At 56.4% G+C, this 13,084-nt stretch overlaps 1 protein-coding gene across 2 annotated transcripts; it reads right to left on the bottom strand.

The window, feature by feature from the left end:
- Positions 1-2,806: 2,806 nt before the first annotated feature.
- Positions 2,807-12,319, bottom strand: DOLPP1 (dolichyldiphosphatase 1). 2 transcript variants are annotated; one of them, XM_010360917.2, is made up of 8 exons: positions 12,202-12,319; positions 8,669-8,769; positions 8,325-8,409; positions 8,126-8,225; positions 7,816-7,914; positions 7,165-7,293; positions 6,579-6,668; positions 2,807-4,271 (listed from the first exon to the last, which is right to left on the bottom strand). In XM_010360917.2, exons 1-8 carry the CDS (start codon positions 12,275-12,277, stop codon positions 4,235-4,237), a joined length of 717 nt encoding a protein of 238 aa, XP_010359219.1. In that variant the 5' UTR covers positions 12,278-12,319; the 3' UTR covers positions 2,807-4,234. The 2 variants fall into 2 exon arrangements, with proteins under 2 accessions (XP_010359219.1, XP_010359220.1); XM_010360918.2 differs by lacking the exon at positions 7,165-7,293 and having other exon boundaries at positions 2,809-4,271.
- Positions 12,320-13,084: the final 765 nt, after the last annotated feature.

Genomic DNA, 13,084 nt, shown 5'->3' with positions numbered 1-13,084 from the left:
AAATCCCTAGAGGTCCTTGGTGGGGGAAAAAGGCAAAGAAACAAGATTTCGTCATTCTTCCTTAGGGGTAATTCCTGAGGCCTCACACTTGGACATCGGGAGAAACCAGTGCTTAATGTTGTGCCAGGGGGCACTTGTGGCTTGGAATGAAATTTCTAGTGCTTGTTCTGTGCATGAAATCCTACAGGTGCTGCTTAAAGGCTGGTATAGCGAAGACAGCCTCAGGAGAGCAGGGTCAGCTGACCCAGAGGGGCCTCCAGGGGTGACGCCAGTGATGCAGATGAAAAACGTGATTTGCTTTTGCAAAATGAGTGAAAAAAAGGTGTTCTGAATTGGTATATCTTGAGCAATACATCAGATGATATTTGAATAAAAAAATTTTTTTTTTTTTGAGACAGTTTCACTCTTCTCACCCAGGCTGAAGTGCAATGGTGTGATCTCGGCTCACTGCAACTTCCGCCTCTGGGGTTCAGGCAATTCTCCTGTCTCAATCTCCCAAATAGTTGGGATTACAGGCCTGCGCCACCATGCCCAGTAATTTTTGTACTTTTAATAGAGACAGGGTTTCACCTCGTTGGCCAGGCTAGTCTCAAACTCCTGACCTCAGGTCATCCGTCTGCCTCAGCCTCCCAAAGTGCTGGGATTACAGGCGTGAGTCACCACGCCCAATAAGATTAATGAATTCAAGAGAAAGACGTGTGGCTTTTATGTAGATCTGGAAAGTCTGTACATCCAGTGGGCACGAACTTTATGTGGGCCCCATCACTGGGAGAAAGCAGGGATGGACTCGAGGTCAGGCTGTCAGGGTAAGGAGCTGGCTGCACGGGTCCTGTGGAAGGGCCATGTCAAAGATAAAGACCTCTTCCTGAGCCCAAAGTGTGAGGAGCTTAGCATGGCTGGGTTTTAAGAAGATGCTATGGTTGCTGCCACGTGAGGAATAGACTGAAGGGGACTAGGCTAGGGGTCAGGAAGAAGGGAACCTATCAGAAGACTTTGCTGCCTGCAGCCAGGGACTGGTAGTGGCCTGGAGCCACATAGCAGCCTCAGTGGGGAAGAAAAGTGGATACATCAAAGAGGCTTCTGCCCAGCACTGCACCTTGGACAGGTTGGAGTGGGGTCAGGGTCAGCAGTGAGTGTGAATGAGGTGAAGGCGATGAGTTAGCAGCCGCGGGTGCACCTGAAGCTGCTCCCCGTAGCTTTCCCACTCCACACGGTAGCCGGGATGTCTTCTGACCGACGCTCCAGTTTGCTTTTCCTCTTTTAAGTCTTTAAGTCTTTTTCCTCTTTAAGTCTAATTTGCTCTTAAATCTACCCCTCGGATCCTTGATTTTTAGCTATTATTCTAGGCCAGGGCTCGCTTTATAGTTTCCGGTTCCCTGCAGATACTGTCTTTGAATTTATTTTTTTGAGATGGGAGTCTCACTCTATCACCCAAACTGGAGTGCAGTGGCGCGATCTTGGCTCACTGCAACCTCCGCCTCCCGGGTTCAAGTGATTCTCCTGCCTCAGCCTCCCAAGTAGCTGGGACTACAGGCGGGTGCCACCATGCCCAGCTAATGTTTGTATTTTTAGTAGAGACGGTATTTCACCACGCTGGCCAGGCTGGTCTCGAACTCCTGACCCTAAGTGATCTGTCCGACTCTGGATTATGGGTGTAAGCCACCGTGCCCGACCTTCTCTTTAAAAATAGTAAAACAGGCTAAGCATAGTGGCTCACGCCATAATCCCAGCACTTTGGGAGGCCGAGATGGGTGGATCACTTGAGGTCAGGAGTTAGAGATCAGCCTGGCCAACATGACTAAACCCCATCTCTACTAAAAATACAAAAATTAGCCAGGCGTGGTGGTGTGCACCTGTAGTCTCAGCTACACGGGAGGCTGAGGCAGGAGAATTGCTTGAACCCGGGAGGCGGAGGCTGCAGTGAGCTGAGATCACGCCAAAGCACTCCAGCCTGGGCAATAGAGCAAGACTCCATCTCAAAAAAAATTGTAAAGCACTCTGTGCCTAACCATTCCAGTATTTGAAGTATTTGTGGGTTTGTTTCTATTATCTGTTTTCTGCTGGTTCTCCAGCATGGTGTCTTCTTTCCTTTTATATTTGATCATATTTGTCCACATGTATTTGTTTTGTTTTTGAGATGGGGTCTTGCACAGGCTGGAGGGCAGTGGTGTGATCACGGTTCACTGCAGCCTTGACTCCCCGGCTCAAGTGATCATCCCACCTCAGCCCCTCGAGTAACTGGGACCACAGGTGTGCACCACCACGCCTAGCTAATTAAAAAAATATATATTTTGTAAAAACAGGGTCTTGCTATGTTGCCCAGGCTGGTCTCACACTCCTGGGCTCAAGTGATCCTCCCGCCTTGGCCTCCCAAAGTGCTGAAATTATAGGCATGAGCCAGTGCCAGACAAAGTGGACATGTTTATCCTGGCACATTCTGAAGGGCACACTGGTTGCCCCCAGTCCTCAAGGCTGTCCTACAGAGGAGGAATGAGGCTCAGTGAGAGCAGGGCCAGCACCACACAGGGAGGGAGACTGAGAGTGAAAAGGGGAAAACTTCCTAAGGCTGAGTGTCCAGGTTTGGTATGGTGGCCCTCAGTGAGGTCCCCTGGAGGGATGTAACCAGAAGCTGGACAGACCCTGACAGGAAGTGCCGCAGAGGCCATTCAGACCCCTGCTGTGGGCTAGAAGGGACTAGATCACTTCTGGTTTTATGGTCTTCACCGTATCCTTGCCCCTAAGGGTCATGTGTCCCCACAGCTGCCCCAATCTCCTCTCCTGAGCTCAGTTAGCATGTGCTCAAGCCGCCAGAGTTTACGGTTTTATTTTAAAACAATAGTAAACAATTTCATTGATTTTTCTTAAATCAAACCACCTCACACTCGGCTTGTCTCAGGCAAAAGGTAAAAAATAAAAATAACGGGAGGCAAACGTGGAAACCGACCTACCTTCCCTAGAAATAAGCCCCTGGTCCTGGCATCTGGAATGGCTTTTGGACACTGCCTTTAACAAATGAGAAAAGAAAGCACCAAAATATTGTGCTTCAGCAGCAGGTTAGGAACCTCCACAAAGAAAGGGGTGGGGAGGATTTGAAAACAGATCCCGAGTGACCCAGTTCAGTCCTCAAAACTTCTAAGAACCTGGAGGCGTCTCCTCTCCATGACTCCCTTTCAGAGTGACTTAGAGATGGGGATCCCTTGAGGAAGAGCCCTCACACGAACCAGGCTGGTAAGGATCTGTGAGCCACACCCCAACACAGGTTTGAGGGGGACCCCAAGCAGGTTCCCAGCTGGTCAGAGATGGGTCGGGAAGGACAAAGACACATTCAGAGCACACAGAGGGAAGGACGAGGGACTTCGGGTGCCCGCTGCCTCACTCCTCTCCTTGAGGCTCCTTCCCGTTTTGTTCGCGTGGGGATGAAGACTAACTGCTACTGGACGGCAGGACAAGAAAGAGCTGTAAACAGCTTGGGTCTGCTCACCCACATGTGCAGGCTCCTTTGTCAGAAAGGGATTACTGTCTTAGGGACAGGGGACCAGAGAAAGCCCTTGTGGTGTTGGGTTAATACGGGGTAGAACACAACGACAGCAGCCGCCAGATGCGCGCTCGCTCTGGGCCCTGCCCCCAGACAGGGAAACACTGACCGAGGTTCTGGAATGGCAACGGTGGCAGGGAGGGCATGGGGTATGCTCCCCTGCTCCTGGCACCCCAGGCCACCTCGGCCCAGGGAGAGGCAGCCTGCCCTCTGGGCATAGGGCGAAGGGCCTAGGAAGCTGACCGGGAGCCCTCTGTCCACAGGGCAGCCACCGCAAAGCAGGTTCTTCAGCTCCAAAATCCTGCCTGCCTCTGACAAAACCAAAAAATAAATAGTGTGTACTTCTCACGCCACCTGGAATTCCTGGCCCCGAGACCAGAGGCGCGAGCCCTCCTTCTCCACCCCACACCCAGGTGCCCACACCGAGGGCACTTCCTGCCCAGCCAGGGGCTGGCAGCAGCACAGCGAGGGTCTCTGGCCACGGCCCCCAGGCAGCAGGCCCCCCAGGGTCCTGGTTGAGGGGCTGGCTCAGCCCTTTGGTCCACCTTGTTCATTAAAATTAAAATAAGAAAAAAAAAGGCTCCACTTGGTGACTTGGGTCTGTAGAGGTCTCTGCTTCGTCCCTGTCTGTCATCCTGTCCATCCTGCAAGGCATCGTGCAGGCCGGATCTGGAGGCTGGACCCAGCCACATCCACTGGTCACTGCAGTTTCGTCCCCAGCTTGCGTTGTCTGTTCCTGCAAAATGGGATGGGGGTCAGATGTGGGGACACCTGGTGTTCAGTGACCTACAGCTGTCCCCACCACACCCATAGTCTCAACTAAGTAGGCAAATGCCCACCCTCAGTAGCCAGCGATTGACCTGAACTGGGCCAATCAGAGCACCTGCCCTGGGAATGGCACCTAGAGAGGGTTGATCTCCCTGGCAGGGCCTGTACCTCGGTTGTCCCAGCTCTGCAATCCCAGAAGTGGAGCCAGGGGATTGGGGCAGGGGTTGGGGCCAGGATGAGACGACAGAGGCAAGAGGGACCTGGCTGGGTTCCATTAGTTATGGTGAGTTTCCCTTTATAGACAAGCCAGCACAATTAGGTTCTGTTATTGATCAAAACAGAGTACAGAAACATAGTGAGCTCCCCATCCAGGAGGTATATAAGCAAAGGTAGAACTACTGATGGAGGTTACTGAGGGCATTTGAGCACCAAGTTTGGGGTGTGGCTATATCCAAGGTGGGCCCAGGAACCTGAGGGAACCAGGGCCAATCATCCCCGTTTTCTAGAGGGGCTGACAGAGACTCAGTAGAGGAGAACGGGGTTTGTCTAGGGTCCCAGTTAAAATCTAGGAACCTACTGCTCCTATGTGATCTGGCCCCAGCCTCGTCCCACAACACACCCCTTGCTCCCTGGGCTCCAGCCCCGGCAGCCTCCGTCTGGTGGAGTCACCAAGCTTCGTCAGCCTCAGGAGTTGTGCATGCCCTTCCCTCTGCTGAGAACATTACCTGCCACCCCCGTAACCCTCCCCACCTCCCCACCCTCCCCACCCTCCCCACCACCCCAACCCTCCCCACCTGCCCACCCTCCCATCTCCCCACCTCCCTATTCTCCCCACCCCCACCCGCCACCCTCTCCACCCCCTCCCCACCCCCTACATCGTCCCCACCCTCCCCACCCCCCCACTCCCCCACCACCCCACTCCAGCTCCGACATCAACAGGCCGCGCCCACCCGGCCCCACATAGGCTCCCGACACAAGCTGTCAGGACACAAGCTGTCAGGCCACAGCACTGATCACATAGGCAGGTGCGTCGCAGCTCTTCCCTGCCTGCTGGAGCGCCATGAGCAGGGGACCATGGCTGTCACTGTGCTTGCCCCCAGCACGCAGCCTGGCACAGAACAGGTGTGCCCTGAGATTTTGGTAAATGAAGGCAGGTGGAGGCTGGCCAGGCGGGGCAGGGCAGGGTGAGGCGCGGCAGGCCGGTGAGAGATCAACGGGGCCGACTAGGGCCCTTCTGCCTCTAATGGGATTGCCTGCCCTAACCCCTCCAATCCCCTTTCCTCATGGATCCCCGGCTTTGCTCTTAAGCTCGTTAGGATAATTTGGACCTTGATGCACTAAACACATTTCCTGGCTGCTAGGACGCCCCACCCTACCCCACCCCACAGTCCCTCTCAGCCTGCTGAGAAACCTCCCAGGCTTCCTCTGGAGCCTCAGCTCCCTTCTGAACCCAGAGAAGGGCCAGCCTTCGGCCAGGCGCAGTGGCTCACGCCTGTAATCCCAGCACTTTGGGAGGCCGAGACGGGTGGATCACGAGGTCAGGAGATCAAGACCATCCTGGCTAACACGGTGAAACCCCATCTCTACTAAAAAATATAAAAAATTAGCCGGGCATGGTGGCGGGTGCCTGTAGTCCCAGCTACTCGGGAGGCTGAGGCAGGAGAATGGTGTGAACCCAGCAGGTGGAGCTTGCAGTAAGCCGAGATCACGCCACTGCACTCCAGCCTGGGCAACATAGCAAGACTCGGTCTCAAAAAAATAAAAAATAAAAAGAAGAGCCAGCCTTCCCACCCCCCTAGGAACCCCACCCAGGATTTGGGGTGAGTGAAACAGCATGAGTCAGGAGTTTCCAAAGCTCAGCTCTGTCCTGACTTGCTGCACAAATACAGGCTGGCCTCCTAACTCAATGTGCCTCAGTTTACCCAGGTCTAAGCATCTGGACTAACCCCTAGGGATGTCCACACACAGGAGCCCTGAGAACCTCAGCTGCCCAGCTCTCTGGTTCTGGCCTGCAGAGTGTAAAAGCATGGGCTCTGGGCCAGACAGCCTGGGTTCACCACCCTGCTCCCCCACCCACTATCTGCAAGATCTCAAGCAAATGACTTCTCCAAGCGTCAGTTTTCTCATCTGCAAAACGGGGGTCACAGCAGGATTCAACGAGCTAATGCAAGAGAAGCGCTTAGGCAGGCGTGGGGCTCCCGGAGAGACCTCCAAACATGGAGGCAGAGGCTGCCTAGGGCTGGGCCCAGTGAGCACCGCTGTCCCCTGAACTCACCTGGCTTCTGCCCGGGTCACCGTGTACTCAAACCAGAGTACGTTGGGAATGAGGCTTGTGTCTCGGATTAGGAAGAACTCGGAGACAGGCCTGGAGAGACAGACATCAGAGAGCCAGGGCCACATCAGGGCATGAGTCTGTTACCACACCAGACACCCCCAACATTGCCCGGGGCTGGCGCGACACCCGCCCCCACTGCCTAGAGTCTTTGCCTGGCCTGAGACCCCACAGCCACTGAGAGACCCAGCTATGTCACCTGTGTCACCTCAAGCAGGGGCACTGTCCCACGGCACACACATCCCAGCAGGACTCAGGCTTCTAAGTCCCTGAGAACCTAAGCGAGGACAGAGGATGGCACTCTGGCTTCCCAGCCTGAGGAATCCCCCCGTGTTTCTGCCGCAAACCCCGGGGGAAGGTGGAAGCCAGGCAGGTGGGGCCTATAGCCGTATGCCACCAGAAGGCTAGGCACTGGGGCCTTCCCAGGGAGACAGGGGCTGGGGTCAAGACTCCTGGGTCTGCCCACTGATGGCCCCACCCACAGGAGGGGACAGGGCCCACAGTGCCCAGGAAGGCAGGAGACAGTTACCAGGCTGCTATCCTGGGGAACAGCGGGGTGAGGACCTCCTGGGTGAAGATGAACCAGGCGATGGCCATGAGGCCTCCAGCGATGCCTCCATAGAGCACCTGGCTCCAGGTGTGGTACAGCAGGTAGACCCTGGGCCAAGGCCAGAAGTGAAGTATGTGAGAGCCAGTCAGAGACAGGCCCGCACAATCCCCGCTGCCCACATGCCAGCTTCCCAGGAACCTGTGCCCGCACATGTGGAGACACACAGACAGGACACCGACTCCACGGAGCATAGCCTCAGATCCACTTCCAAGAGGGAGGGCATTGGACCCCAAACAGCTCTCCCATCTGCAGCAGTGAAGGGTCAGCTGGGATCTGCCTGCCTCCCATCTAGCCCTTGACCTCTGAATTTGTCTACAGTGGGTTCCTCCGGAACACTGGGAAGAGACGGCTGATACATGGAGTTGGCCCCAGAATCTTGGGCTCAGTGGGGACTGGGCTAGAAGGGGCAGCTGGAGCCCTGTCCTTTTAAAACTAGAGGTCTGAGACCCCTTTTCCAGTCCTGCCCTGCAGGCTCTGGGACTAGGGTCCATGGTGGGGTCCCAGAGGGACCAGGAATCAGCAGGACACCACACGGGCAGGGTGCAGGCAGGGGCTCTCCCTCCTCCATACCTGCTGTAGGAGACTAGAAAGGCCGCAGCAAGGAGTCCCAGGGACAGTACGTGCCTCCACAGCAAGTCCAGGAACCTGGCGTTGTTTGTTTGGTGCATTCTGGGAAAACACGCCCACCAGATGACCTCAGCCCACAGCCCAGTCCAGGCCTCCCAAACAGTCCCTGGCCCCATCCAAATGCTCCCTGGGTACCTTCTGCCTCCGCTGCAGCCCCTCCCACCCCAGGGACATCCGAAGGGCTAGCAGTGAGTCCCTAGCAAAGCTCGGCCTGAGCCAGTTCAGGGCCATCCCAGCCAGGGTAGAAACTCACCTTAAATACAGGAAAAGGAAGGAATAGATGGAGAAAAACCACATAAACTGGGAGTGGCTAGAGGGCATCCCGTACTTCGTGCCCACTGCTGTGTGGGAGCCTGGGAGAGAGAGGAGACCAGGGCATCACGGGAGGATGCAGACCTCCCAGTAATGCCCCAACCTGGGGGACCCTCAGGCCCTGGCAGCCCAGGCCCTACCTCCACAGGGCCGTGGCTCCTGGATGACGTTTTTGATCAGCCAGTTGACCCCCTCGTTCAGTGCCAGGCCCCCAAGGAAGGAGATCTGCTGGGGAAGACGTATGGTCAGCTGGGCATCTTTGCACCTGTTGGCTGCTACCTAGTCCCAAAGACCACGGCCTCTGACTGAACCTCCCAGCCCAACAGAGTAACCTAGAATCAGCCAGGAGGCTCCACGCATCTGAAGACAGGTGGACGCAGGGATGAGAAGGCAAACCCTGGGCTGAGGGGCAGACAAGCTGCCCAAAGCAGGGTGGGGACACTGGGCGGGGGGCGTGGGGAGGGTGTGGGCAGGACAGACTCACCGTGTGCAGCTCCCGCTTAAATATGATGAGGGTCACGAAACCGACGATGACAAATACAGGGCTGAGGCTCAGGTAGGCAAGGAGGTGGCCAGAGAGATCACCTGACAAGACAGAGAACAGAATGAGGACGAGGCACAGTCATCAGAAGAGGGGCCAGCCCCCTGCAAGCAGGGCCTGAGCCAGAAAGGAGGTCCCAGCAGGGCCTGAAGCATGGGGGCCAGGCAGCCACGGACACCTGTTTACCAGCCGGTCGTGCCAACTCAGTCACGGCCATATGTGATGCTGTCTATTACTTAGCACTAAAGCGCACACAGCATGCGTTTAAAGTAGGCACCTTGACTGTTCCCATTCTATAGATGAAGTAACTGAATCCCAGAGTGACTATGTGACTCACCCAAGGTCACACAGCCAGAAGGAGGTGGGACCAGGACTAAAGTCCAAGTCTCTGACCTGGTCCAGACACTAGACCAATCCCTCCTGCCAAAGCAGGAAGATGAACCCGGCCTGGTGACTCCAGAGGTGGAGCCCAGGACCTGGGAAGCAGCCTGGAAGGCACATGAGAGCCACACACCGTTGTGCTGGGGCTGCCCTGGCTGAGCCCTGGGCCTCCGGGGAAATCCGACATTCTCTGGACACCACACAGACTTGGGTCCACACTGAAGACCTGGACAGAAACCAAGCCCAATAGGGCCACAGTAACAGCTGCTCGCCGCTTCTCTCGCAGTAAACTGCCTACCTATTGATTACCAGCTTCTGACACGCCCATCACGCCTGGGATGGAGGCATCGGAGGAACACTGGGCCCTTTTAGGAAATCGGGACACTCAAGCTGAGAATCCAAGGGCAGGGGAGGCTGAGTCCGAAGGCCATCCTTACCATTTGAGACAGGCAGCTATGTAGCCACTCTGGGGTCTGAGGGCATGGTTCAGCTCCTATGCCGGCACTCGCTGGCGGCATGAACTGAGGCAAGGATTCAAGCCTCAGCTCACCCACTTGTGGAACAGGGATGTTAGTGCCTACCTCCTACAGCTGCATGAGACTCAATGAGATGGGACCTGTGAAGACACCTAGCTTGGTCCCTGGCAACCACCACACTTCCATGTTGGGGCAGAGGTGGGGAGAACCCAGTGTGGGAAATGGTCCACGCCACCAGCCTCACACAAGCAGCAGGGAAGGTGTCCACAGAGGGCTGAGCCCAGATTCCAGGGCTGAAGACATAGACACACACATGCCTGGCCTCATCCACACCCAGGATCCTACCCAGCCCATCCTACCCAGGGTCAGGCTGGCCTGGAGTTGGCCGGGGAGAGCAGAGCAGCCCAGCTAAGTGCCTGGGTTCAAGTGCTGGTGCTGCCACAGTCCCACTGGGTGACAGTGGGTGAGTCCCTTCTCTTTCCTGGGCCTCTCCATTACGAAACTCACCTCCACAGCACTGGGCTATGATGACAGTGAATGACGGGTACCCCCAAAGCTTTAGCCATCTCCATAGCCTGTCCCAGAGCCAGTACTACCCTGGGGTTTTCCTGAAGATGCTACCAGGGACTCTGGCCTCTCCACTCTCTGATCCAAGCCCCCTCAGGCCTCCCACTCCGCTTAGGACAAGTTCCCCCTCAGCCCAGCTTATCTGGCCCTGCACAGTCCTGGCCCTGCTTCCCTCTCACCCTGTGCTCCAGTTCCAAGGACCAAACTCAAGTTCCCTGAACGCACCGTGCCCTGTCCTACTTCTGGACCTTTGCACAGTTTCCCCACCTGGGATGCTCTCTGGGTGAACTCAACAAATGTCACCACAGTGGCAAAAAAAGACACATACGTCCCTGCTAGTGCAGAGCTCACAGTCTGACGGGAGAATCTGCCATCCAGGCACAGTTCATGATCCACTAGTGCAGATAATCAGGACAGCATCTGGGAATATGGACAGGGTCTCTTTATACCCCACTCTATCTCCCAAGCCCAGCACAGGGCCTGGCTCTTAACTGGGCTCAAAAAGTATTGAATGAATTAAGTAAGCAAGTGACGGTGTGATGAGGGGTGTGACGGAGAAGTGCAGGGAACCACAGCAGCATTGATAGGGGACTAGACCTCACCAGATGCTCCAGGCTCAGCCAGGTCCATCACAGCCTGTATCATGCTGCACACAACTGCCTGCCAGGTTCCTTCTGGCTTGCTGGATTGTGAGCACTCCAAGAAGCTACTCTGAGGCCAGGCGGGGAAGCTGTGAAGGTGCAGAGGCCTTAGCAAGTCTTTCCCCACCTCCAGGCTTTGGCTTTCCTCTTATAAAGCAGCCGGTTTTCATAGTGCAGGAGTGCAGGGATATTTCAGGCCCTGTTAAGCATTCTAAAACTAGAGTTAGCCCAGGGCCTAGCACTCAGAAGTGTTCAGCAGATATTGGCTGAATGAATGGATGGATAAATGTTAGGCAGCAGGCAGGGCCCAGCACCTGGCAGGGCCATACCACCCCCAATACAACCCAGAACACCAGGGTCAAAGTTCTTTGGCATTCGATCCTGGTGCCCTCAGTGGAGCCAGGTTCTCACATCTCGCAATACAGCAGCATGAGCGGGCCCTTCCCAGGCAACCAGGGCTCAATGAGGGGGCCCCAACCTTCCCTGGCACTCAACCATCCTACCCAGGGAGGGTCCTGGAAGGTGGGATAACATTAACTGCAAGTATTTGCTGAACGCTTACTGCATGCCGAGCACTGTTCAGCCCTTCTTGTGCCTCCTGCTATTTGATGCTCACACCATCACCAGAAGGTAAGCACTGTAATCAGTTCCACTTTAGAGATGAAGTAACTTAAGCAGAGGCAGGCACCTGCACAAGGCCTCCGCCTCAACTGGAACCCAGACAGGTCAGGCCCCCACTCCCAGGCTCTGCGCCACTCTTACTAGACAGCTTCCAGAACGCCGCTAATGGACCTCGCAACTGGAAAGCCCTGCGCTTCGAGAGGTGTGTCTGATAGGAAGCTCCAGAAGTCAAGATCCCGAGGCTGCCTGCCCCCTCATCGGGTCCTCTCCGTTGTGGAATCGTGCCCTGATCAAGGCATGGCACCACAAGTACTCATAAGCCTGGCTTCACCTTGCACACTCCCAGCAACCGGGAGCTCTTTCTCTTACAAGCAGCCCAAAGCACTGTTCGAAGCAAACAGACACTCCCTGCACGCTGGAGCGGGAGTGCGGCCTCTCTAGGGCAGCGGAGGGCGGGGGAGAAGGGCCAAGGTCCAGACCAGGGATCTTTTCTCGCCTCACACAGATCCCCACCCCATTTCAGCCCACCGGCTCCCCGGGACCCTGGGGAGCGCCCCGACCGCGCAACCGCAGAGTGCGCGAGCGAGCGCCTCACAATTTCGCCCAGCTCATCCCCGCACCACCGCGCCTGCGCGGCGCGCGTGCCGGCCGAGCCCCTCCATGGCTCACTATTTGACAGTTCCCACCCCGGTCCCCCGGCGCCACCTCCGCGGGCTCGCGCAGGCCGGAGCGCCCGGGACTGAGAGGCCGTCCCCGGGAAGGCGTCCTCGGAGCCGGGACCGCCTTTTACCTGCAGGATATTCGACGTGGGTGAGGGTCACCGGCCGCCATGAAGCGGGGAGCGAGCACTGTCCGTCCGCTGCCATCTTACCCGGAGACCGGGCTTCTTCGAGCAGCCAATGGGGAGCCAGGGGGGCGGTGGTCCTGACCTATCACGCCGGAGAGACGCCGTGCACCCAATCGGTGGTCAGTATAGGTAGCGGCGCAGCCATTCAGCGTGCAGGCCGTGGGGCTGGCCCAAGCGGCGAATCAGAGAGCGGGGCCCCTGGGAGCCAAAGAGCCGGCCCAGCTGGCGCCCAATCTGGGGCGAGCGCAGGTAGGCGCCTGGCCAATCAGAGAAGGGGAGGGTTCCAGCACAGAACAGGGAGCATAACAGCCAATCAGAAGGTGAGGCTGCCTCAGCGTGTAGGCAGGGCGGGCCAATCAGGCTCTGGCTTTGGGGGCGTGTTGAACTTTGGTGGGAGCTTTGGTTCGGCTGGGACCTGCGCCCTGAGTGAATGCTTCTCTGGTACCCCGAGCCGACCCGTGGTCTGAGGGACCTGCGCGTCCGACAGCGCTTGCTCGATGAGGGGAGGCAACCTCAGCCCCAGGGGGTTTGAACCGACCCACTTTCAGTTACGAGTAAACTGAGACCAGAGAGCAGAGGGGGCTTATTTCCCTCTGCCCCATACTGGCCGGCGAAAGGGTAAGTCATACAGAGCAGGCGACCTTTTGTGAAAAGTGTGTGGGTCGGGGCGCGCAGTAGGTGCCCTAAACGCTGGACTGAACAGAAGCTTAACTGATATATATATATATATATATATATTTTTTTTTTTTTTTTTTTTTTTTTTTTTTTTTGAGGCGGAATCTCGCTCTGTCTCCCGGACTGGAGTGCAGTGGCCGGTTCTCAGCTC

The sequence above is a fragment of the Rhinopithecus roxellana genome, chromosome 16 (genome assembly GCF_007565055.1).
Source record: "Rhinopithecus roxellana isolate Shanxi Qingling chromosome 16, ASM756505v1, whole genome shotgun sequence".
Taxonomy (NCBI): domain Eukaryota; kingdom Metazoa; phylum Chordata; class Mammalia; order Primates; family Cercopithecidae; genus Rhinopithecus; species Rhinopithecus roxellana.
Note: the sequence above shows the minus strand (reverse complement) of the source record. Positions and strands in the feature narration are given on the sequence as shown.